We start from the raw sequence: 26,394 nt of genomic DNA on the forward strand, positions 1-26,394 counted from the left end.
TCAATTGACCTTTGATTAGGCTGGGGTTAAATTGGTGGGCTGCAGGGCAGCACAGCTTGGTGGGGCGGGAGGACCTACTCCACACTACTGTATCTCAAAAAAAAACTGACATTGAGAATAGAACACTACAAAGTAGTGCGAGCTTTTATGTCCTCAATGTGCCAAGCTTTTAACCTACTCTAAGATCATTCTAACCCTTCCCTCCTACATAACCCTCCATTTATCTATCATCCATGTGCCTATCTAAGAGTTTCTTAACTATACCTACTGTATCTGCCTCCACCATCACCCCTGGCAGGGCATTCCATATTTCCACCACTCTCTGTGTAAAGCACCTACCTTGGACATCTCCCCTATTATTTCCTCCAGTTACCTTAAAAGTATAGCAGCCATAGAGAGTCATAAAGTCATGGAACACCACAGTATAGGAACAGGTCCTTCAACCCATCTAGTCTGTGCTGAACTATTAATCTGCCTGATCACATCAACCTGCACCTGGACCACAGCCCTCCATTCCCCTCCCCATCCCTCTTCTGTGAAGGAGTTCCTCTCATGTTCCCCTTAGACATTTCACCTTTCACCCTTAACCCATGACCTCTAGTTCTAGTCTAACCCAACCCCAGTGGAAACAGCCTGTTTGCATTTACCCTATCTATACCCCTCATCATTTTGTACACCTCTATCGATCTCCTCTCATTCTCCGTCACTCCAGGGAATAAAGTCTTTAACTATTCAACCTTTCCCTAAAACAAAGCTTTTCAAGTGATGGAAACATCCTTGTAAATCTGTCTTGAGAAGAAGCCTCTGGCTGTCCACTCAGTCTGTGCCTCTTATCTTGTACACCTCAACCTCCTTCACTCTAAAGAGAAAATCCCCAGCTTGCTCAACATATCCTCACAAGGCATCCATCCTGACAAACCTTCACTGTCGCTATTCTAAAGCATCCTTCCCATAATGAGATGACCAGAACTGAACACAGTACTCCAAGTGTCATCTAACCAGGGTTTTATAGACCTGTGACATTATCTCGCGGCTGTTGAGCTCAGTTCCTGTCCTCATGAATTCCAATGCTTACATACACCTTCTTAGCTATCCTATCAAATTGCACGGCAAGTTGTTTCCATAAGATCATAACACAAAGCAGCATGACTAGTCCATTTGGCCCATGTTCACCATTCCATCACAGCTGATTTATTACCTCTCTCAACCCCATTCTCCTGCCTTCTTCCCGTAACCTTTGACTCCCTGACTAATAAAGAACTTATCAACCTTTGCTTAAAATATACTCAATCACTTAGCCTTCACAGTCTTCTGTGGCAATGAATTCCACAAGTTCACCACCCTCTGGCTAAATAAATTCCTCCTCATTTCTGTTCTAAACTGATGTAGTTGTATTCTGAGGCTGTGCCCTCTGGTCCTAATTTTTTCTACTAATGGGACACGTCTATTTTGTCTAGGCCTTTGAATATTGAATAGGCTTTAATAAGATTCCCCCCTCATTCTTGTAAACAGTGAATACAGGCCCAGAGCTATCAAATGTTCCTCATACATTAACCCTTTCATGCCCAGGATCACTTGTGATCCAGCTCCAATGGCAGTAACATCGTTTCTTAGATAATGGGCCCAAAACTGCTCACAAGTACTCCAAATACTGTTTGACCAATGTCTTATAAAGCCTCAGTATTACATCATTGCTTTTGTATTCTAGTCCTCTCAAATTGAATCCTAACATTGCATCTGCCTTCCTTACCACCAACTTAACCTGGAAGCTAACCGATAGGGAATCTTACATGGGGACTCCCAAGTTCCATTGCACTTCTGATTTCTGAATTTGCTCCCCATTTAGCAAATAGTCTATGGCTTTATTCCTTCTATCAAGGTCTATGAGTATACGCTTCCTTACACTATACGCCATCAGCCACTCCTTTGCCCACTTTGCTAAACTGTGCAAGTCCTTCTCCTTACTCCCTGTCTCCGCAATACTAGCTTTGTATCGTCCACAAATTTGGCTACATAGCTCTCAATACCGTCATCCAAACCATTGACATATAATGTGAACCAAGCAATCCCAACACTGACCCTTGTGGAACACTACCAGTTATCAGCAGCCAATCAGAACAGTTCCCACTCTCTACCTCTTGCCAGTCTGCAAGTTAACCTTTAGGGACTCCTACACAAAGACTGGTTTCCACATGGAATCAATTGTTCAAGTAGGATAATGAGAGAGTAAGATGAGTAATTAAAACTTAAAATGCACTTTAAACATCTGGAAACTCTCCCTCTTTTTCCCTGGGTGCTTTATTGTCCTTCAAGGAGATTGATAGAGACAGCATACCTGAGTGCTGGTATTCTTCCTGGAAGATGCAGTGATGTTCGAGTAAGAGCTGATGGATGAGGTGGTGTTCATGTCATCAGTACTAAGGTTGTCGAGTGTGTCACTGAGACCACTGCTGACTGAACTGCTGTCATCCCAGCTGGTGGAAGAACAGAGAAACAACCTTGATCAGCGAGCTGAAGAAAAGACATGTTCACCAGGGTGGAGATTCATCAATTAATCGCAGGTCTTGGTGTAATTATGGAAGACTACACAGCGCCAATGACTGCTGGGGTTTTGACCTTGACAAAAATAACTCGTAAGTTATCTGGCTAGCATTAATGAAACTAGCTGCACATACATCTCAACAGTCAATGAGAAAATAGTGAGAATGCTCTTTGGAGACGTAAAGCTCTAATGAGGTCACTGAGAGAGGGAATGTCAGAGATCAAAAAAAACAGAGCAAGTTATAGAGAGAGATGAGGGGAAAAGAGAAAGATGGTATACATGTAAGACAATATTAAGGCCATTGAGAAGTGAAAAAAGGCAGATAGATAGATAGATAGAACTTAAAACATTGCAACATGGTACAGATACTTCACTCCATGGTGTTGTGCCAACATTTTAATCTAATTTAAGAACAATCTAGCCCTTTCATCCATGTACCTATGATAAAGATAGAGATGGAAAAAAAGTAAGCAGTCGGTTGGAACGGGTAATAGATGTGAGAGAGAGACAGAACCAACCACACTGGAGCTTCTCTCTTCTCCCCTCTCCCATCAGCAGAAGATACAAAAGCCCGAAAACATGTTCCACCAGCCTCAAGGACAGCTTCTGTCTCTCTGTTATCAGACTCTTAAACAGTCTCTTGTATGATCTTGAACTTTATTCTTTGCCTGCACTGCACTTCATCTGTAGCTGTAACACTTTGTTCTGCATTGTTACCGTCTTACTTTGTTCCAGCTCAATGCACTGTGTAATGATCTGATCTGTATGAAGAGTAGGTAAGACAAGCTTTTCACTCTATCTTGGTACAGGTGACAATAATAAATCAGTACCAATACCATTAATACCAGAGGAAGAAAGAGAAAGTAAGTGAGAGATAAGAAAGGAGATATAGGAATAAAGAGAAAGGTCAGATGGTATAATATATAATACAAGAAGGGAGAGAGAGCTATTAGTACAAATCCCTCTCATTTTATTGACTTAAAACACTGATCAGCATTTTGTTCCATGTTTACTTCATTTTAATTAATTGCTTATTTTTGAAAATTTGGGATCAGACAGGGGTTAGGTAAATGTAACAGGCACTTGGTTTAGAGTAACATTGTTCACAACCTGACACATCTGAACTGCACAACAATCGAGGGAGAGCTTTGGAATTGCAGTCAGTCCCTGCTGAATTGTTGCCAAGTGCCTTTGTAGTTCTGTGAGCTGCTCACAATACATCACCATTGTGGTGAACTACATATACCTGTCTGGACACGCCCCCTGCTGACTGCTCCTGTGGCTCCTCCCACAGACCCCGGTATAAAGGCGATCAAGGCCTGAGCCCAGCCCTCAGCCTCCAGGATGTAGTATGGTGGTCACTCACTGTTTGTTCCTTCTTCCAGTCAATAAAAGCCGATATCTTGCCTTACGTCTCAGAGTGAGTTATTGATGGTGCATCGACCATATATCACCAACACTCTCTTGGAAAGAGGGAAAAGCCAATAAAAAGTTGTGGATACAATCCAGTCCATCACAGGTAAAGCCATCCCCACCATTGAGCACATCTACATGGAGCACTGTCACGGAAAGCAGCATCCATCGTCAAGGATTCCTCACCGTCACAGGCTATGTTCTCTCCTCACTACTACCATTGGAAAGGAGGTAGAGGAGATTTAGGGTCCACGCCACCGGTTCAGGAACACTATGAGAGGGATGGATAAGGTGGTCTTCTTCCCGGTGATCCATGTGGACTGGTTGGGCTGTACTGACTCTCTCATTCTCCATCTGTACCGATCCTGCTTCATATTTTTCCGCAGGCCACGGCACCCGGGGCCTTGTGCTGATATTTTGTGACTGTATGTGCTGGATGGTAACAATACGTACTGTGTGTGACTGCACTGTGCGTTTTGCATCGGCCCCGGAGATTTGTTTCATTTCAGCTATATACACGTGCATGGCTGAATGACAATAAACTTGAACTTATTCTCTAATTTGATTTCTCCCTTTATCTTTTTTGCTCATTTTCTACACCTCTGTTAACAATAATAACTTTTATAAGACACTGGGGCAGGTACATGGATTAAAAAGTTTTAGAAGGTTATGAGCCAAACGAGATTTGCTTGGATGGGGCATTTGGTCACCATGGACCAGATGGGCTGAAGGATCTGTTTCTGTTTTGTATGACTTTATTCACCTTTATCATTCTACCTGTATTATATTCCCTTCAAACTATTGTGCTAGATATTAAAATATTCAAACCAAATATCACTATAGCTGGACTCGGCCTCTTGTAAGTTACCCCAAACACGAGAGCTTTGCCCTAACAAAAGCACAGCGCTTAGGTGTCCACTCTGGGTTACCGCAGAGCAACATGACATTAGTACAATTCTCTGCTGTCCATGAGGAGTTTCTGCATTCTCCCCGACCCTCAATGCCCTAATTTCCTCCCACAATCCAAAGACATATGGGTTAGAGTCAGTAAATTGCACGCTGCGTTGACACTAGAAGCACAGTGACAATTGCAGGCTGCCCCCATCACAATCCTCGCTGTTTCGATTGGATGCAAATGACACATTTCACTGTGTGCTTCAATGTATATGTGCCAAATAAAACTAGTCTTTAAATCTTTAAGATGTCTGAAAGCCAATTTATGAATATTTTAACATGGGTTTTGCTGAATTTTTAATAAATAATGGGAGCAGCCACTGCCTGGCGTACAACAGGGGAGGGAGAGACAATTCTCCAAGCCATAAGCTTTTTCCTCGTGACCAGCCATGCCTGAAGCATCTTCAGAGGATTTTCAATCCATCCCATGTGTAGGCCTTTGCAAACTATCAGCTCAGATTAAAAACAGTACAAATCTGGGGATGGTTTGCTTTGCAGCTTGGATATTGTTTGGTAATTATGTGAAATATTATCTGCAAAACGTTTCCAACTGCTTCAGCTTCACTTTCTAGCGATTAAGCCGTCTGTTTTCAGGAAGGATTCCAAAATAATGTTGCATTCAAATATAACAGCAGTAGGGATGTGAGCTCATAATTGAGCTGTCACTGCGGTAGTAATTATGCATTCTCTCTTTTTCCATTCCTCTTTCTGTCCCCCCTTTACCCTTTCTCTTCTCCTCACCTGCCCATCACCTCCCTCCGGTTCCTCTCCTCCTTCCCTTCTTCCATGGTCCACTCTCCTCTCCTGTCAGATTTCGTCTTCTTCAAGCCTTTACCTTTCCAATTATCAACTCTTAATCCCCCCTCCCTCGCCCACTCACGTTCCCCCTCACCTGGTTTCACCTATCACCAGCCAGCTTGCACCTCTTCACCTCCCCCGTATATTCTTATTCTGGCTTCTGCCCCCCCCCCCCTTCCTTTCCAGTCCCGATGAAGTGTCTTGGCCCAAAATGCCAACTGTTTACTTTGCTCCATAGACGCTGCCTGACCTGCTGACTTCCTCCAGAATTTTGTATGTGCTGCCAGGATTTTATTGAATAGAGGTGCAGGCAAGGGGAGCTGAGTAGCCTCCTTCTGGTTTAATTTAGAATCACAGAGACAGGCCCTTTGTCATGGCACCCACCAGCTCCTTCTAATTCCCTGCATCCCCTCCAAGTACTTTCCCAAGTGCTTAGTAAATGCCTCAACTATTTCTTCTGGTAGCTCACCCTCTACATAAAACAGTTGCCCCTTCTAAATCTTTCCCCTCTCATCCCAAACCTCTGATTCCTAGTTTTCGACTCCCATACACGAGGGCCAAGACTATTGTCATCCACCCGATCTAAACACTTCCATAAGAAGTGTTTTTGAGAAATGCAAAGAGACCTAGGAGTCCTAGTTCACCAGTCAATGAAGGTGAATGAGCAAGTGCAACAGGCAGTGAAGAGGGCAAATGGAATGTTGGCCTTTGTTACAAGGGGAATTGAATACAAGAGCAAGGATGTTCTTTTGCATTTGTACAGGGCCCTGGTGAGACCACACCTGGAATATTGTGTACAGTTTTGGTCTCCAGGTTTAAGGAAGTACATTCTGGCAATTGAGGAAGTGCAGCGTAGATTCACTAGGTTGATTCCTGGGATGGCAGGGCTGTCTTACGCAGAGAGATTGGAGAGATTGGGCTTGTACACGCTGGAATTGAGGAGATTGAGAGGGGATCTGATTGAAACGTTTAAGATAATTAAAGGATTTGATAGGATTGAGGCAGGAAATATGTTCCAGATGTTGGAAGAGTCCAGTACCAGAGGGCATGGATTGAGAATAAGAGGTCAGTTATTTAAAACAGAGTTGAGGAAGAGCTTCTTCTCCCAGAGAGTTGTAGAGGTGTGGAATGCACTGCCTCGGAAGACGGTGGAGGCCAATTCTCTGGATGCTTTCAAGAAGGAGCTGGATAGATATCTGATGGATAGGGGAATCAAGGGATATGGGGACAAGGCAGGGACTGGGTATTGATAGTGAATGATCAGCCATGATCTCAGAATGGGGCCGAATGGTCTACTTCTGCACCTATTGTCTATTGTCTATTGTCTATAAGGTTGTTCCTCATTCTCCTGTGACCATTAGAGTTTTACAGTATGGAAAAATGCCCTTCAGACCAACTTATCCACGCCTATCGGCGCTACTCTAATTTTGCCTATGTTTAACCCATATAAACCTTTCCTAACTACAAACCTGGCCAAATGCTTTCTAAACACAGGAATTGTGCCCTCCTCTACCACCTTCTCTGGCAGCTCATTCTCTATACTCACACCCTCAATGAAAAACTTGTCTCTGATCTTTCCTTGCCCCTCTCACCTTAAACCTATCCCTTCTGGTTTGTGACATTCCTATATTGGGATTTTAAAAAAAACTGTTGTAGAAATGCATAAAAAAATCAATAAAAGAAACATTGTGGAGGAAGCGATAAGAGCGAGAGAGAGAGAGAGAGTGTGTGTGTGAGAGAGAGAGAGAGAGAGAGAGAGAGAGAGAGAGAGAGAGAGAGAGAGAGAGAGAGTGTGAGAGACATTGAGGGAGGAAGCGAGGGACTGAAATTAATTATGTGAAAGAAGCATGTGAGGGAGAGAGAAAGAGAAACTATGATTAATCAAGAGATATAACAAAAGAAAATCATAAAGATTTAAAGATTAATTTAGTTGGCCATTTGATTACTAATTTGATCGGTTCAGCAAAACATTGTGGGCCGAAAGGCCTGTTCCTGTGCTGAACTGTGTTTACTGTCACATGTATGTTGAAACATCGAAACGTACAGTGAAATGCGTAGTTTGCATCAACGACCAACACAGTCCGAGGATGTGATGGAGACACCACGCCTCTGGCGCCAACATTGCCGCCGCTGTCTGTGAGGGGTTTGTACAGTCTGCCAGTGACTGCGTGGGCTTCCTCCGAGTGCTCTGGCTTTGCAGGTTAATTGGCCATGTGGGTAGTACTTGGGCAGCGGGAGCTCGTTGGGCCAGAAAGGCCTGCTGTATCTCGAAGTAAAAAATAGCACGCCCACTCTGATAATTAGCAAGACAGATAAACAAGGAGGAAAATAAGTTAGAGGAAATGATTGAGAAATGCGAAGAGAAGAGAGTGAGACAGAGGGGTAATTGAAATTGAAAATCAACTAAATATTTTAAAGGTGAAGGATGCAATGTTGCTTGCTAGTCTAGAGTGCTTTCCTCTGGTTAGTCATCTGTGAAACATGTCAATACTTGTTTCTGTCAACACAGTCTCATGCAGAGTGGAGATGAAGACCAAATGGGGACTGAGATGCTGACACATCTGGCCTCCCAGCTGACGTCCCCTGAGGATGCCTCAGGAACAGGCTAGATCGGGTACAAGAAGGCAAGGAAAGTGTGTATATTTTACCATCTTCCCAACTGCCAGTTGGCACTTTATTAAAATGCAGAGGGAGAGGGATTGCCATGGCTGAGGGGAACCCAAACTCAAATAGTGTTTAAGGTAAGAGGTTGAAGTTCAAAGGAGATGTGGGAGGGAAAGGTTTTCTGACACAGAGAGTGGTGGGTGCCTGGAATGGCCTGCCAGAGATGGTGGAAGCAGATATGATCGTGGCACTTAAGAGGCTGTTAGATAGGGAATGGAGGGATAGGGATCATATCCAGGCAGAAAGGGTTAGGTTAATTTGGCACCTGTTCCTGTGCTATGTTCAATAATTGATGGGTCCTGGGGTCAATCCAAATGATCGAGGCCCAAGGGTCGAATCGGAAGTCTGGAGGTTTGAGGCCCACTGGCCAGAGCTCGGGCCTACGAATCTCTGCGAGTCCGCTAAGGAAGTCAAAGCCCAATGCGTCTATGAGTCTGAGTATGACAGCTGACCTGGTGTGTGTGTGCGTGGGAGGGAGGGGACGGGCTTGCTTTGTTGCTTGTTGTGTTCTGTGTTGTTCTGCCGAGCATGTGGGCAAACTATGTTGGCACTGGAACGTGTGGTCCCAGTACATCCTCGAGTGTGTTGGTTGCTAATGGAAACGACACATTTCACTGCATCTCTGGATGTACATACAATAAATAAATCTGAACCTATTCTCCCTGGTTTCTTTTGGATCCTGTGGTTTCCTCCCACATTCCAAAGACGTGGGTTAATTGATCACATGGGTGTAACTGGGCAGTGCAGTTTCATTGGGTCCAGACTGGTCCATTATCATGCTATGTTTCTTAATTAATATTTTAAAAAATTCTGTTTTACTAATTGCCCTGCTAATTTAATTTCATTTCCCTGTTATACACGGTCATTTTTTATGGAATCACTCCATCGAATTCGTAACTCACTCCCCCGTTACCTCTAAATCATGAGCTCAATCGCTGGTTTGAAACACTGATGCATAGTTGCTTATATCATTCTTTCCCACATATTTTAAAGACCATAGTTTCATTCAAATGTTTGTTTCCCTGGAAACTGCATTGGTATCAAATCTGCTCATCAGCTCTTTGCAAGGAAAAGAAATAGATGAGGGCTTTAAGTCAAAGAGATAAGCAGGGAGTGAACACACTTGGAATACAGTGACTACAATTCAACAGCTCCGAGAATCAACAAGGGTTTTGGTGTCTACGCAAAGCAAGCAAAACAATTAAGCAGAATCAAATAAAAAACACAAAATGCTGGCAGAACTCAGCAGGCCAGACAGCATCTGTGGGAGGAGGTAGTGACGATGTTTCGGGCCGAAACCCTTCATCAGGAGTGAATCAAATCAGGAGTGAAACCCTTCATTCACTCCTTCATAAGGAGTGAATCAAATAGGAGTGAAGCAGAATCAAATATGTTTATACACATACAAGCTGGTATTTATACACTCCTGCGCGTATAATTCCATATCCATACATTAACCTCTAGCTTTATTTTTATATAATCTTTTATATAATTGTTAACAATATCTAACAATACTGTACAATATAGAGTTGAATGTTGTTTCTTATTGCATGCTGAGCCTTGACTGACAGACCACAGCAAATTCCTAACACGGGCAAATTAACTCTCAGTAGCCATTTCATTTGGTACCTCCTGTAGCTGATAAAGTGGCCACTGAGTGCATTTTCATGGCCTTCTGCTGGAGAAGCCCATCCACTTCAAGGTTCAACATGTTGTGCATTCAGAGATGCTCTTCTACACACCACTGTTGTAACGTATGGTTATTTGAGTTATGGTTGCCTTCCTGTCAGCTTGAATCGTTCTCCTCTGACCTCTCTTGTTAACAAAGTATTTTGCCCACAGAACAGTCGCTCACTGGATTTTTTTTTTTGTTTTTTGCACCATTCTTTGTCAACTCTAGAGACTGTTGTGCATGAAAATCCAAGATCAGCTTTTTCTGAAATACTCAAACCACCCTGTCTGGCACCAACAACCATTCCACATTCAAAGCCACTAGTCACATTTGTTCCTCATGCCAGCTCAGAGTGAAACACACAGGTGACAACCTGCATCTGGACTTGATAAGGGGCCATACTTCTTCCCTGGAACATGGGGGGGGGGGCGGGGAAGAGGCAGCATGATAGCATAGTGGTTCAAGCAACGTTTTGCAGCACCAGCCATCACTGATCGAGGTTTGATTCCTGCTGCTGTCTATAAGGAGTTTGGACGTTCTCCTCGTGACCATGTGGGTTTCGTCCTGGTGCTCCGCTTTCCTCCCACGTTCCAAAGACATTTGAGTTAGGGTTAGTAAGTTGTGGGCATGCTACTGTATGTTGGCACTGGAAGCGAGGTGCTGCTTGCAGGCTGCCACCAATTCATCCTTAGATTGTGTTGGTTGTTTGATACAAGATACACATTTCACTGTTTCAATGTACATGTGACAAATAAAGATAATCTTTAAATCTTTTTAAAAAATTAAATTGAATAAATAGTCCAAAAGAGGAATAGTGTGGAAATGTTCATGGGCTTATGGACTGTTCAGAAATCTGAATCTTACTATAAGGGAGGCAAAGAAAATAATCCAATCCCAAATCACAGATCGGCCGTAATCTTTGGGTGGAATTGTCATGACAGCGAGTCGCCATCTCTTGTTCTCTCTGTTCCATTTATAGGAGTGTGCTGTAAATGGAACTGCGACGACATTTTGCAGTTAACAAAAATATTTTGAGATATTTTGAATAGGTTTTGAAATACATTTGTCAAATGATTCAATATAAATAAACGCATATTTGTAAAAAATAAGGGGAAAGCCAGCAAAAACTGATTGTGTTGCTCAGTGGTATTCAAAGGCCTGAACTACTGATCTGATGTTAAGAGTTTGAATCTCACTTTGGGAGCTAGAGAGATTGAATTAACATAATTGAATAAATATGGAATTTATAAAATTGCTAGAGTCACTAACAGCGACTATTGTAAAGAAACTTTACTGGATTAGTAATGTAAAGATTATATTTGTCACACCTACATCAAAAAATGCAGCGAAATATGTTGTTGGCATCAAATCAGATCTGTGTGAATTGAGCAACTGCCACCATGCTCGTGGCACCAACATAGCAGGTCCACTAATCCGAACGACCCACTAACCCTAGCCACCCACTAACTCTAACTCTAACCATATACTAATCCGAACAACCCACTAACCCTGACCATCCACTAACTCTAACCATCTACTAAACCGATCCACTAACCCTAACCGTCCACAAACCCTAACTGTCCACTAACCCTGACCATCCACTAACCCTAACCGTCCACAAACCCTTATCATCCACTAACCCTAACCAATATATCTTTGAAACATGGGAGGAAAGCAGAGCACCTGGAGGAAATGTACATGGGCACGGAATGAACATACAAACTCCTTACAAACAGCAGCAGGAATCGAATCTGATTGGAAACCGCTAGCACTGTATTTTGTTGTAACTTTGAGGTTTTTTATGCCTTGCACTGTACAAACAACAAACTTCACGACATACGTCAATGGTAATAAACCTGATTCTGATCTGTCCTTCGCAGATGTTAATCGATTAGGGAAGAGCATTCTCATTGTGTGTGAGTTGAGAGGTTTCCCAAACACCTAAAGCAGAGTTTGCCACCCTCCAGCATGGAAGGTCACTTGGTGATCAATGTGCATTCTATTGACCATAAGACATTCTGTAAGGCCATTCAGACTACCGAGTCTTCACCACTATACCATCATGGCTGATTTATTTTCCTTCAAAGTTCTAAGTATGCATACTTTATACAACCTTGAGATTTGTCTGCTTTCGGCAGCCACGAAACAAAGAACCCCAATAGACATTAAAAACAAAAGAAGACCGTCAAACTCCAGAGTGCAGAGAGAAAGAGAAAATCATACAAATAGTGCACACAATAAAGCATGTAAACAGAACTGAAGTTCACAACAATAGGCATCACTGCAGCTGATCCATAAGTCCACTAGTTGTAGGCCACACCTCAGTCCAGCATAGAGACAAACAAACCCCGCAGAGTAGTGTGCCGAACCAGCTCGACCCAGACACCATGACATTTCAATCAGTTGTCCATGCCTCAGGTCATTCCTTGCCCTCAGGCTTGGGCTCCACCACCTCAATACGGCCAGTACCTGACCTTTCCAATTCAGCCTGGCTCTTAATTTGATCAAAGCTTGATCTTTCCTCACCCCACCTCAGCTCTGCTGCATTAAATTGTCTCAAAGTCTGCTCCAGCATCTCAGGCTGGACTTGCTGCAACCATACTGCTCCAGCGAGACTCCAGCCACACTGCAAAAATGCCAGATTGTACAGGTGATTCAGCTCAAATCTGACAGGGAAGCCATGGGCCACCATCTCAACCTCATTCTACTGTCTTCTCACCTTCACTAATTCAAGAACCTTTCAACCACCATTTCAAATATACCCAATGACTTGGCAGCCATCTTTGGCAATGAATTCCACAGATTCACCACCATCTGGCTAAAGAAATTCCTGCTCATCTCTGATCTAAAGAGACACCCTTCTATTGTGAGGCTGTGAACTTTGGTCCTAGACTCCCCCACTACAGGAAACATCCATTCCATGTCCACTTTATCTAGGTCTTTCAATACTTGATAGGTTTCAGTGAGAACCTCCCCCTTTCTTCTAAACTGCAGAGAATTCGGGCCCAGAGCCATCAAACACAACTCATATGTTAACCCTTTCATTCCTGCAATCATTTTCTAAATTCCTCTAGATCCTCACCAATGACAGCACATCCTTTGAGCCCAGAACTGCTCATAGTACTCCAAGTGAGAAGCCTCAGCAGTACATCCTTGTTTTTTTATTCTAGTCTTCTCAAGGGAGACGTGCTGTCCCGGTGGAGTCTGCATGTCATTCCAGTGTCTGTGTGGGCTCCCCCATGCCCTCTGGTTTCCTCCCAACTGCTGGTAGTTTAATTGGATGTTGTAAATGACCCTCAGTGAAGATTCAGAGGGGATGGACAGGAGTGTGTGAGAGTGAATTTTGGATTAGTGACCGGGCTAGTGTGATTGCTGCCCTGGAGCTGGCATAGATGGGCTGAATGGACACCTAATATGAGTTGTCTGTGCTCACTGAATGAATTCTCCACTGTCCAAAAAAAAATCGCAGATGCCAAAAGTCAAAGAAAACGTAGTAGTCTGAAGATGAGATTTGCTTTATTTGTCACATGTACACGGAAACATACAGAGAAATTAGTCATTTGCATCAAATCAAATCAGGAAGGATTGTTCTGGGGGCATTGCATAAATTCACTAACCCCAACTCGTAAGTCTTTGGAATGTGGGAGGAAATCTGAGCTTGGGGGAGGGAGAATGTACAAACTCCTTTCAATCAGCAGTGGAATTGAACCCTGTCTGCTGGTGATGTAAAGCATTATGCTAACCACTACACTACCATGGTGCTGAAACGCCACAGACGCTGAAATTCTGCATTAAAAATGGAACAGAATGAAAATATTCAGCAGGTCAGACAGCATCTGTGGAGAAAGAAATGTAATTCATGTTTCAGGACATTCAATCTGGAATATTAATGCTGTTTCTACCTCCACCAATGCTGACTGACCTGTTGAGTATTTTTAGTCTGCCTCCTATTAGTCTCCACTATCCTATTTTACCAACTTCTCATTCAGTTTTGTAATTTATAGTCATTTTTATGCCTTTGCAATGTCTTACTTCCATAAAATACCAAATTCTATGTCACTCAAGTCAGTAATAATAAACCTGGTTCAGATTTGTGTCTGGGATGTAGGATTTTGAGGTTGGCCTGGTGGTGTAGCTGTTAGATAATGGTGTAACAGCGCCAGGGACCCTGGTTCAATTCCCACCACCGTCTGCAGGGAGCTCGTGTATCCTCCCTGTTACCACATGGGTTTCCTCTCAACATCATTAAGACCAAGGAAATGATTGTGATCTTCAGGAAGGGGTAATCAAGGGTACACACACCAGTCCTTATCCAGGGGTCAGCAGTGGAAAGGGTGAGCATTTTCAAGCTCCTGGGTGTCAACATCTCTGTAGATCTAACCTAAGCCCAATATATACCCAGCAGATTATCGGCACCCAATTGCCCACCATTGTGAATGTCTACCATTAACGCTGCCTGGGCAGGGCAAAAAGCAATATCAAGGATGCATCTCGCCCTAACCATGGACTCTTTGCTCTCCTCCCATCCGGTAGGCACTACAGGAGCCTCTGCTCCCACACCAGCGGGCACAGGAAGAGCTTCTTCCCTGAGGCTGTGACCCTGCTGAACCTCACATCACAGCGCTAAGCAGTATTGCACCCATACTGTACTGTCTCAGTACTTTTATATTTGTGTGCTGTAGCACTTACTTTTTATTCGCAGTTATTTTGTAAATAATACTATTCTTTTGCACTTCTGGTTTGATGCTAATTGCATTTCATCGGCTTTGTATGTGTACTCGGCACAATGACAATAAAGTTGAATTTAATCTAACATATTGATGCAATTATAAAGTAGGCACAACAGCAACTATTAGGAGCTTGAGGAGAATTGGTGTGTCACCAAAGACACTTGCAAGATTTTACAGATGTACCGTGGAGAGCATTCTAACTGGTTGCATTACCGTTTGGTATGGGGGGAGGCACAACACAAGATCAGAAAAGGCTGAAGGATGTTGTAAACTCAGCCAGCTCCATCATGGGCACTGGCCTCACCAGCATCCAGGCACCTTCCAAAGGAGATGCCTCAAAAAGAGGGCATCCATCATTAAGGACCCCCATCACTCAGAATATGCCCTCTTTGCATTACTACCATCAAGGACGAAGTACAGGAGTCTGAAGACACAGTCTCAATGCTTCAAGAACAGCTTCTTTCCCTCTACCATCAGATTTCTGAATGGACAATGAACCCATGAACACCACCTCACTGGTTTGCTGTTTCACTTTGCACTATTTACTCTATTTATTTACTTATCTGTCTAGTTACTTTTTGAGATGCGGTATCCCTTCTGGCCCTTCGAGCTGTGCTACCCAGAAGCCACTGATTTAACCCTAGACTAATCACAGGACAATTTACAATGACCAATTAGCCTACCAACCCGTACGTCTCTGGTTTGTGGGAGGAAACTGGAGCACGCCCATGCGGTCACGGGGAGAAAGTATAAACTCCTTACAGTCAGTGACAGGAATTGAACTCAAGTCACCGGTGCTAACCACTACGCTACCATGCTGCCTTTAGCTTTCTTGTTTTATATATACCTCTAATGGTGGTCTACAGCTTCTATTATAATGTACTGCAATGTCCTGCTGCCACAACACAACAAACTTCATGACATATTCATTCGACACTAAACCTGATTCTGATTGCTCCGGATGCTCCGTTTTCCTCCCGCATTCCAAAGACGTACGGGTTAGCAGGTTAATTGGTCACGTGGGTGTAACTGAGTAGTTCGAGCTCATTGGGCCAGAAGGGCCTGTTACGGTGCTGTATCTAAATAAATCATGAGAGGCGTAGGATAAGATGAAATATGTATGATTATAAGAGGTACTGATAGAATACATAGTCAAAACCTTTCTCCTCTGGTTGGAATATTGGCACAGGCTCAGGGTAAGAGATGGAGCTTTTAAATGGATCTAAGGGGTAGGTTTTCATGCAGAGAGTGGTTGATATCTAGAATGTGGTGCAGAAAGTGGCAGCATCAGATACAATCATTCTGTCTAGGAATGACACTTAAATAGACAGGGCATAGTCGGATACAGTCCTAATGCAGGCAAACGGGATGAGTGCAGAGGGCAAAAAAGATCAGCACAGACGTGATGGGCCAAAGGGCCTATTTCTGTTCTCTACAAACTCCATTCTCCCCATTCCACTTTGAACGTTCCTGTTGAATCTGCTTTCTCAGCTGGTCCCGGAGCATAGTCCCAACGTTAATCAGGAAACCGGTCTATTGGGACCTGGTGAGCTCCCTCATCAGCCAGGCAGTGGGTTTTATTAAAATCACTGGATGGGAAGATGCTGACACTTCACCAACATTCCTTCTCTCCCAAGTAGAAAACTGTGATCACAACCAGTCTAAGTGGTTCTCCTGGGCTGAATATCCATAATTGTTAGAGACAATGTACACAATAGAAGCAGGACAGTCGGGCCATCATACCCAGCCTGCAAAATTCTTCCTGTCACTTTCATCTCCTTTCATCACAGCCCCTCCTACTCCAATCTCTACACCCCTCAAATGCTTCATGTTTACTTATGCCCCTCAATCACTCTTTCCTCACTCCCTCCTCCCTCACATCCCTCCATCACTCATTCCTCACTCTCTCATTCCCCGCATACCTCAACCACTCCTTCCTCACATTCCTCACTCACTCCTTCCTCACATCCCTCAATCACTCCATCCTCACATCCCTCAATCCTTCCTTCCTCACATCCCTCAATCATTACTTCCTTACATCCAAAAATCACTCCTTCCTCACTTCCTTAACACTCCCTCCTTCCTCACACCCCTCAATCACTCCTTTCTCATATCCCTCACTCACTCCTTCCCCACATCCCTCAATCACTCCTTTCTTCCTCACATCCCTCAATCACTCCTTTCTCATGTCACTCGATCATTCACTCCTTCCATACATCCTTCAATCACTTCTTCTTCACATTCCTCAACCACTTCTTCCTCACATCCCTCAAACTCTCCTTCCTCACATCCCTCAACCTCTCCTTCCTCATGTCCCTCAATCACTCCTTCCTCACATCCCACATTTACACCCTCGTTCCTCACATCCCTCAGCCATTCCTTCCTCACAGATGTCCTGCCACTTTCCCACACCTCTTTCGGGCACTCCCCAGTTCATTGGTGACCACCTCACACAGTTCAAGTGTGATGGTTCTACAATACCTAACCTCACTCCACTCCACGTCAACCGAATCCGATCACCATTAACCCAAACATGCTTTGAACAAAAGAGTGAACACAGATTTCTGTCGGAGGGGGGCTTGAGATTTGCCTGTTTGTTTTAAATTACAGAGTAAACTGCTGCCCCTATTCTCTGATTTTAATGCTTTACTGTAGATGATAATTGTTAAATTAAGGGTTTACTATTGTGGAAGTTGGATAAGGGTATGCGGATGAAGGGGTCTGTATGCTCACACTGACCCGGCTTGTGTTCTTGGAGTAGACCCAGTTTGTCCCAGGTACCGCACACAATGAACATCCTGCATAAAGGAAGTTGCATCCTGTGTTTAAGTACAGGGCAGACTAAATCTAAAAGCTTGGATAAAATATTTGGATTAGCTGATCTCTATTCAAGCAGCCACACAGATTACAAAGAGACCCTTCATCAAGATGTTTGGCAGTGGTTTCGGAGTTGGCATTTAAACGCACTGCCCACAGAACGACATGAAACAGCAAGCTCAACTGTCATGTTCCTAACACGTCAAAGACAAAGGCACAAAGGAAAGCACGGAGGTTTAGAAAAGACACATTGCAAAAGGTTTGGCTCGTTCGCAACGTTTTTGAATAAATTAGAGCCCTTCATTATCCAGGTGACTTGAAGACAATAACCTCTCTCCTTACGATAACACGAGCTGAGCTTACCCAACGTGTTCACTCCCTCGCCCATTTTCTAAGCAGCAGCGGTTCCGTCTTGGGGAGAAAGCTAAAGTTATCCCCGGATAAACGCCACGTCACTCCTAAACATCTTCCAAAGTCCGGAAGCAAATGTTAAAATTCCAGCCTTCGCATTGCAAATGGGAGGACCTGAAAGATGCTCCGTGTTCGGAGAGAGCAGTGAGTTCCTCCTGCTCGCCTGCCCGTGAGGTCTCTCAGCTGGGGACCAGGAGCACGTCGGAGAAAGCCAATCAGGAAAGTATCTGGCAACAGCTGAGAGCTTCACCAAAACCCCCTCGCAATTAAAATCTCACCGGGCAGAGGGACACGCCACTTTGCACAGCTTGCTCTCAATCCATCATCATTAGTGTGTGTGTACGACTAGATGCATAGACATCTGCAGGTAAATTGCAAAAAGATATAGATACAGGGATGTTGAAACATTCAGAGCTGGATAACTACGTGGTTATTGATATTTACTGGTTTCTATAGATCAGATTTTTTTACAGGGACGATATGCAAGAGACAAAAAAGGTAGAGAGAGAAAAAAGAGAGAGGTTTTGTGCAATAAATAGAAGAAGCCTGTGTGAGCTAGAGAGGATAGAGTACGGCATTACAATATTTCTCGAGTAACACACACAAAATGCTGGAGGAACTTAGCAGGCCAGGCCGCATTTATGCAGGGGAATAAACTCTCAAAGTTGCAGGCCAAGGTCCTTCATCAGGATTGGAAAGGGAGGGGGCAGAAGCCAGAATAAGAAGGGGAGGAGGGGTGGGGAGTGAAGGATTACAATCTGGCAGCTGAGCGGTGAGACCAGTTGAGGGGAAAGGTAGGTGGGAAGGGGACAGGAAAGGGGGGGATGAAGTTAGATGCTGGGAGGGGTGAGATGGAAGAAGTAAAAGGAAGGGAAAGAGGAGGTGCATCAGAGGCAGGAGACAGACAGGTGAGAAGAAAAGGAGAGGTAAGAGGGAATGAAAAAAAGAGAGAAGGGGAGGAGGGAATCACTGGAAGTTGGGGAAATCAAAATTCATGCCATCAAGTTGGAAGCTACTCAGACGGAATATGAGGTGTAGTTTCTGCATCCTGAGTGTGAACTCCTTGTGACAGACAGAGGAAGCCACGGACTGACATGTCGGAATGAGAATGGGAAGTTGCAGCAGATGGAGCGACGGTGCTCAGTAAAAAAGCCCTCAATCTACATCAGGTCTCACATCCGATACACAATATTTCTCCCTTCACTATAGCCTCCCCTTCATCTGCAGGCTAAATCATCTGTGTCCCCTCATGTGTACCCCCTTTGCCCTAGGGTATGGGCTAGATTTTTCTTACTACTACCCTGAAATGGTACGTCTCAAGTGAGTGGGGCAGACTGCTGGTTTTATCCAACTGAATACAGGAGGTTTGCCCCAAAGATGGTTTCATTCTCCTAGGAGTGCACAGTCAAGGAAGCTCACCAACACCTCTACATTTCTGAGGAGTCTGAAGAGAGCTGGACTTCGCACATCCATACTCACGTCATTCTACAGGTGTGTAGCAGAGAGCATCCTAACAGGCCACATCACTGCCTGGTACGGAAACTGCTCTGCAGTGGGCAGGAAGACTCCACAATGCACAATCAAAACAGCCCAACGCATCAGTGGCACCAGCCTACCCCCCCCCCCCCCCGCCCCCGACAAGAGCATATACACACATCACGCTTCTGGGAAAGGGCCAATAACATCATAAGAGTTCCCACCACAATTCCCCTCCACCTCTACCCTCCTCCGTCTGGTGAAACTGGTCCTTACACTCAACAACTTCACTTTCAGTTCCTCCCATTTTCTCCCATCCCAAAGCATATCCATGGGCACCCGCATGGGCCTCAGCTATGCCTGCCTTTTTTCTGGTTACGTGGAACAGATCCATGTTTCAGGTCTTCGTGGGTGACACTCTCCAGCTCTTTCCACGCTGCATTGGTGCTGCGTCATGGACCACTTCTGTCATCTCTCTCTCCTTTCTTCATCTCTCTTGTCTCCATCTCTGAGGACAAACTGTCTTCCCATACCCTTTATAAACCTACTGACTCTCACAGCTATCTTGGCTATACCTCTTCCCACCCTGCCACTTGTAAAAATGACATTCCCTTTTCTCAGTTCCTTTGTCAGTGAGGTCACCCTCAGGTTGGAGGAGGAACACCTCATATTCTGTCAAGGTAGACTCCATCCTAATGGCATGAACATTGATTTTTCTAACTTACAGTAATTTTTGCCCCTTCCTTACCTCTTCATCCATTCCCTACACTGGCCCCCTTCTTTCTTCTCACCTCCTCATGGTGCCCTCCTCCTTCGCTCTCTCCCATGGTCCACTCTCCTGTCCTATCAGATTCCTTCTTCTTCAGCCCTTTGCCTTTTCCACCTATCACCTCCCAGCTTCTTCCTTCACCCCCCTCCCCCACCCACCAGGCTTCACCTATAACCTTTGAGCGTGCTCCTTTCCCTTCCCTCACCTTCTTATTCTTGCTTCTTTCCCCCTTCCTTCCCAGTCCCGATGAAGGGTCTCAGCCCGAAACATTGACTGTTTATTCCCTTCCACAGATGTGGCCTGACTTGCTAAATTCCTCCAGCATTTTGTATGTGTTACTCTAGGTTCGCAATTGGTAAGGGTGTCAAAGGTTAAGGGGAGAAGGGAGGAGAAGAGGGTCAAGAGTAATAATAAATCAACCATGATTTATTGAGCAGACTCAATGGGCCAAATGGCCTAATTCCACTCCTATGTATAATAGTCTTATTATTGATACAAGCATGTATAATAAATGGAATGCGATTTAAATATTAATGCAGGTACGAAGCAGACATGTAATGTCCCTTCTAATTATCTCAGCCAAGTGGATTTGCCAGCACTTTACCAAGAGGGAAGGGCACAGGGGACGATCAGGGAGATTCCCAGGTCAGGTTGCTGAAAGCAGAATGAATAATGCAGACTTCACCACCACCCAATGATTAGCTGACGATGAGGCGATGCCTCAAATAAGCAGCATCCTTCATTAAGGACCCCCACTATCCAGGGCATGCCTTCTTCTCATCAGAGGGGAGATACAGGAGCCTGAAGATACACACTCAACATTTTAGGAACAGCTTCTTCCCCTCCACCATCAGATTTAAAAATCAGAATCAGAATCAGGTTTAATATCACTAACATGTGTTGTGAAGTTTGTTCTGCAGTGGCAGTACAGTGCAATATATAAAAAGCAATGAACTGCAATAAGAAATATATACAGGATATTTTAAAAAAATAAGTAGTGAAAAGTCATTCATTGTCTATTCAGAAATCTGATGTTGGAGGGGAAGAAGCTGTTTCTAAAACTTTAAGTGTGTCCTCAGGCTCCTGTGCCTCCCCCCTGATGGTAGCGACAAGAAGAGAGCATGTCCTGAGTGAATGGGATCCTTAGTTATAGATGCCACCTTTTGAGGCATCGCTGTTTGAAGATATCCTTAATGGTATGGAGGCTTGTGCTCATGATGGTGTGAGCTCTGCAGCCTTTGCCAATCCTGTCTTAATTTGCACTCCGGAGTATATTTTGTGCATTACACTGTACTGCTGCCACAAAACAACAAATTTCACGCCACATGTCAATGATAATAAATCTGATTTTGATTCATATTGTCTGAGCTCAAACACTTGGACAGAAAGCAGAATCATTACCTTGAATCTCCTGCCAGCGGGCATGATTGTAATCTCTCCCGAAACCCTCCAAAATGAAAGCTGCCTGTGGCAGACTGATCCAGCTGCCACACCTTTCAGCTCTGCTTCCCTGCTGTCAAGCTGAAACAGCATTGGGCTCTGAGAAATGTCTAGGACCACCATCAAGGAGCAGGGGGCAAGGGAATCAGGAGAGCAGGAGTCAGAATCAGGCTGATCATTGGTGACGTATAGGAAGTGAAATTTGTTGATTTGCAGCAACAGTACGGTACAATTTACACAACACACACAAAATGCTGGTGGAACACAACAGGCCAGGCAGCATCTATAGGGAGAAGCACTGTTGACGTCTCGGGCCGAGACCCTTCGTCAGGACTTGTCAGGACTCAGTGCTTCTCCCTATAGGTGCTGCCTGGCCTGCTGTGTTCCACCAGCATTTTGTGTGTTTTGTTTGAATTTCTTGCATCTGCAGATTTCCTCCTGTTGGTACAATTTACTATCAATTACAGAAGTAAATGATGCAAAAGAAGAACCAAAGAGTCATTGTTCATGGACTGTTCAGAAAACTGATGGCAGGAGGGGAAGAAGCTGTTGAGTTTGGATCTTCAAGCTCTGGTAACTCCTCTCTGGTGACAACAATGAGAAGAGGGGATGTTCTTGATGGCGAGATTCAGCACGGTAACAGGTCCTTATGGCCAAACGAGCCTGCACTGCCAAATTATATCCAAGTGGCCAGTTAACATACTAACCTGTATGGCTTAGGAATGTGGGAGGAAACCAGAGCACCAAGAAGAAACCCACGCGGTCACAGGGAGAATAGACAAACTCCTTATAGATAGTGGCAGAATTGAATCCGGGCTACTGGTGTTGTGTCACATTAACCACTGTTCGCGGGACAGTAAGGTGATGTAGTGGTGGAAGATGTAGAGCAGGCGCAGAGGAGGCTTGCCAGTATGTCAGAATCAGAATCAGATTTATTATCACAGGCATGTGTTGTGAAAATTGTTCACTTCAACACTTAATATAGAAGAAAAATAATAATAACATAAATAAATAAATTACAGTATACATATATTGAATAGATTAAAAGTCATGCAAAAAACAGAATATATATTAAAAAAGTGAAGTAGTGTTCAAGGGTTCAATGTCCATTTAGGAATTGGATGATGGAGGGGAAGAAGCTGTTCCTGAATCACTGAGTGTGCGCCTTCTGGCTTCTGTACCTCCTACCTGATGGTAACAGTGAGAAAAGTGCATGCCCTGGGTGCTGGAGGTCTTTAATAATGGACGCTGCCTTTCTGAGACACCGCTCCTTGAAGATGTCCTGGGTACTTTGTAGGCTAGTACACAAAGATGGAGCCAACTAAATTTACAACCCTCTGCAGCTTCTTTCGGTCCTGTGCAGTAGCCCCTCCATACCAGACAATGATGCAGCCTGTCAGAATGCTCTCCACGGTACAACTATAGAAGTTTTTGAGTGTACTTGTTGACATACCAAATCTCTTCAAACTCCTAATAAAGTATAGTCGCTGTCTTGCCTTTCATTATAACTGCATCAATATGTTGGGATCAGGTTAAGTCCACAATCAGCTCTTTCATCTTACTGATGTTGAGTGCCAGGTTGTTGCTGCGGCACCATTCCGCTAGTTGGCATATCTCACTCCCATACACCCTCTCGTCACCACCTGAGATTCTACCAACAATGGTTGTATCGTCAGCAAATTTATCGATGGATGTTGCCTGGATTTGAGAGGATGTCTTACGAGGATAGGTTGTATGAGCTACGGCTTTTCTCTTTGGAATGAAGGAAGATGAAAAGTAACTTGATAAGGTGTACAAGATGATGAGAAGCATTGATAGAGATACTTTACCCGGGACAGAAACGGCTAATACCAGAGAACAGAATTTTAAGGTGACTTGAGGAACATATAGGGGGTGTCAGAGATAATTTTTTTACACACAGAAAGAGTGGTATGTGTGCGGAAAGCCATGGCAGGAGTGATGGTAGAGGCAGATACATTAGGGACATTGAAAGGACACATGGATAGGCACAGGGATGAAAGGAAAACAGAGGGCTATGTGGGAGGGAAGGGTTAGATTGACCTTGGAGTAGGCTAAAAGGTCGGCATGATATTGGAGACCAAAAGGCCTGTACTGTGCTGTATGGTTTGATGTTAGATGAAGAAACAAACCTTCCTACTCAGATAATACCAGCTCTGACACAGGTCTAATTACTCACATAAGGAGAGCAACTACTTGAATGGTATTATGCCTGAATCTGAATATTATGAACACCCTTATCCACACCATTTCAGCAGGTGAAATATACATGAGAAAACTCACTTAGCCAGCCGTTTTGATTTCCATCATATTATTACAAGATTTGACTTGACAAGGACTCTCATTAATGTAAGAGTCATGAATTAACTTCTTTTGTGGGAAATTACTTTGTGATTTATTAAGCCACAGTTATTAACCTGTCATGTGAGGGGATTTTCAGTCTCAATAATGAATAGGAGGAGAGAAGCTACTTTGAAAGCAGAAGGAACAGGAGACACAGGTAAGGAGAGCATCTACTTGAACAGGGGATATGGTATGGCAGAAGGACATTCAGCCCATCATGGTTCTTTACCAAATCTCTCCAATTCGTACCGGTAGACTGGGAAGGACTGAACAGGAAGGGCACAGATGCATTTATCATCTCCTGGCTTATTACTTCATCTCCCCTCTCCTGCCCACCGACGTTACCCCTCACCACATCACACCAATCACCTGCCACCTTGTATTCCTCCCCCCCACCTTCTGCCCCTTCCTTTCCAGTCCTGATGAAGGGTCTCAGCCCAAAATGTTGACTATTTATTACCCTCCATAGATGCTACCTGACCTGCTGAGCTCCTCCAGCATTTTGCTAAGAACAAGGTTTGTCCTCTGAATCAGGTAGATATTTGCAACAAGCTGGTAATCTCATGGTCACTGTCATAAATCCAAAATTTATTTAATCATTAGAATTTAAATCCCCAAAACAACTTTTGAAAGAAGGACCCAGACTTCCTGGGATTAAGATAAAATGTCAACCAGATAAGCATCGTATCCATTTCCAAGGAATAAATAATAATAACCAATTTTACCTGGTAAGGGTACAAAGAATTACCTACTTAACATCAACCAAAGCATTTTTCACATAAAAGCCAGGGGTGATTGAGGCACATCCAACCCCACCATCAGTACTATCTACAGGAGCCAACTTCTGACAGCCACCATGGGCCTGAGGTCCCACAGCACCAGGTTCAAGAGCAGCTACTTTCCTTCAACCATTTGGTTCCTGAACCAACCGGGACAACCCTACTTGCTACCTCAGTATAGCAACAGTTTAATTTGTTCATATTGACTTCTTTCTTGTAAAAATTGTGTATAATTGATACTTTATTATTGCAACTGTGCTTTATCTGACTTTAGGTGCCTGTGACATAGCTACAAGTTTATCATTGCACCTGTGCATATGTGTAATCGTGCACATGACAATAAACTTGACTTTGACAGGAAAAACCCTCCTTGCTAATAGGCTGTGAATGTCAGATTATTATTGGACAAGGGCATCGAAACCTGAAAGAATCATACAGACACACAGCATGGAAACAGGACCTTTGGCCAATCGAGTCCCTGCTGACCTGCTTACACAATTTTATTTTCCAATATTCTCATCACTGCTCTCCAGATTCTACTACTCACCAATGCACTAGGAGCAACTTCCAGCGGCCAATTAACCTACCAATTAACGGGCTTCTTTGAGACATGGGAGGACACTGAAGCATTTGGGGGAGACATGCAAACGCCATCCAAAAACGGCAGCCAAGGTTATAGAGTCATGGAGCACTACAGCACAGAAGCTGGCCCTTTGGCCCATCCAGTCCATTCTGCCTAGTCCCATTGACCATAGCCCTCCATACTCACCACCCCTCCAATGTTTTCTTAAATGTTGAAAGTGAACCCACTTCCACTGGCAGCTCATTCCACACTCAGATCATCTTCTGAGTGACGATGTAGTCTTTTCAGGTTCCCTATAAATACTTCACCTTTCACCCTTAACCTATGACCTCTAGATCTGGTCTTAACTACTTCAGTGGATAAAGCTTCCTTGGATCTACTCTATCTATACGTAATCAATTTGTATACTTCTAACAAATCCCCTCTTATTCTCTTATGCTCTAGGGAATAAAGTCCTAAGATATTCAAACTTTCCCTATAACTCAGGTCTTCAGATCCCTGCAACATAGTTGTACATTTTCTATGTATTCTTTTTCAATTTCCTTTCTTATAGATGTGTGGCAAAACTCCACATAATATTAAAAATATGGCCTCACCAATGTCTTCTACAACTTCAACATTATATTCCATCCCCTGTGGTCAGTACTTTGATTTATGAAGAACAAACACTCCCCTTACAACCCTGTCTACCTTTCAAGGAATTATGGAGGCGTATTCCCAGATCCCTCTGTTCTACTGCACTGCTCAATGCCCTATCATTCTCTGTGCAAGTCCTACCCTGGTGTGTCCTCCCAAAGTGCCACACCTCACACTTGTCTTCATGGAGGTAGGAGGAAAATGGAGCAGCAGGAAAGGGGAGAATGTGGCAGTCTGTACAGAAACAGTACCCGAGGTTAGCATTGAACCTGGCTCCCCTTGCATGGTGAGGCAGTGGCCCCACCAGATGTGGCACTGGGCAGCCTTCCTCCTGGAAGTGAGTAACTGG

General features: G+C 44.0%; 1 protein-coding gene across 3 annotated transcripts in view; it reads right to left on the reverse strand.

Annotated features, from left to right (window-relative positions):
* The window catches only part of nav3 (neuron navigator 3), a 449,774-nt gene that overhangs the window by 111,492 nt on the left and 311,888 nt on the right, over nucleotides 1–26,394 (reverse strand). For all 3 annotated transcript variants that reach the window (XM_059977545.1, XM_059977548.1, XM_059977547.1), the window contains one exon: nucleotides 2,336–2,474. In XM_059977545.1, the coding sequence (XP_059833528.1) occupies nucleotides 2,336–2,474 (139 nt within the window). The remainder of the gene's footprint in view (nucleotides 1–2,335; nucleotides 2,475–26,394) is intronic.

The sequence above is a fragment of the Hypanus sabinus genome, chromosome 8, assembly GCF_030144855.1.
Source record: "Hypanus sabinus isolate sHypSab1 chromosome 8, sHypSab1.hap1, whole genome shotgun sequence".
In the NCBI taxonomy this organism is placed as follows: Eukaryota; Metazoa; Chordata; class Chondrichthyes; order Myliobatiformes; family Dasyatidae; genus Hypanus; species Hypanus sabinus.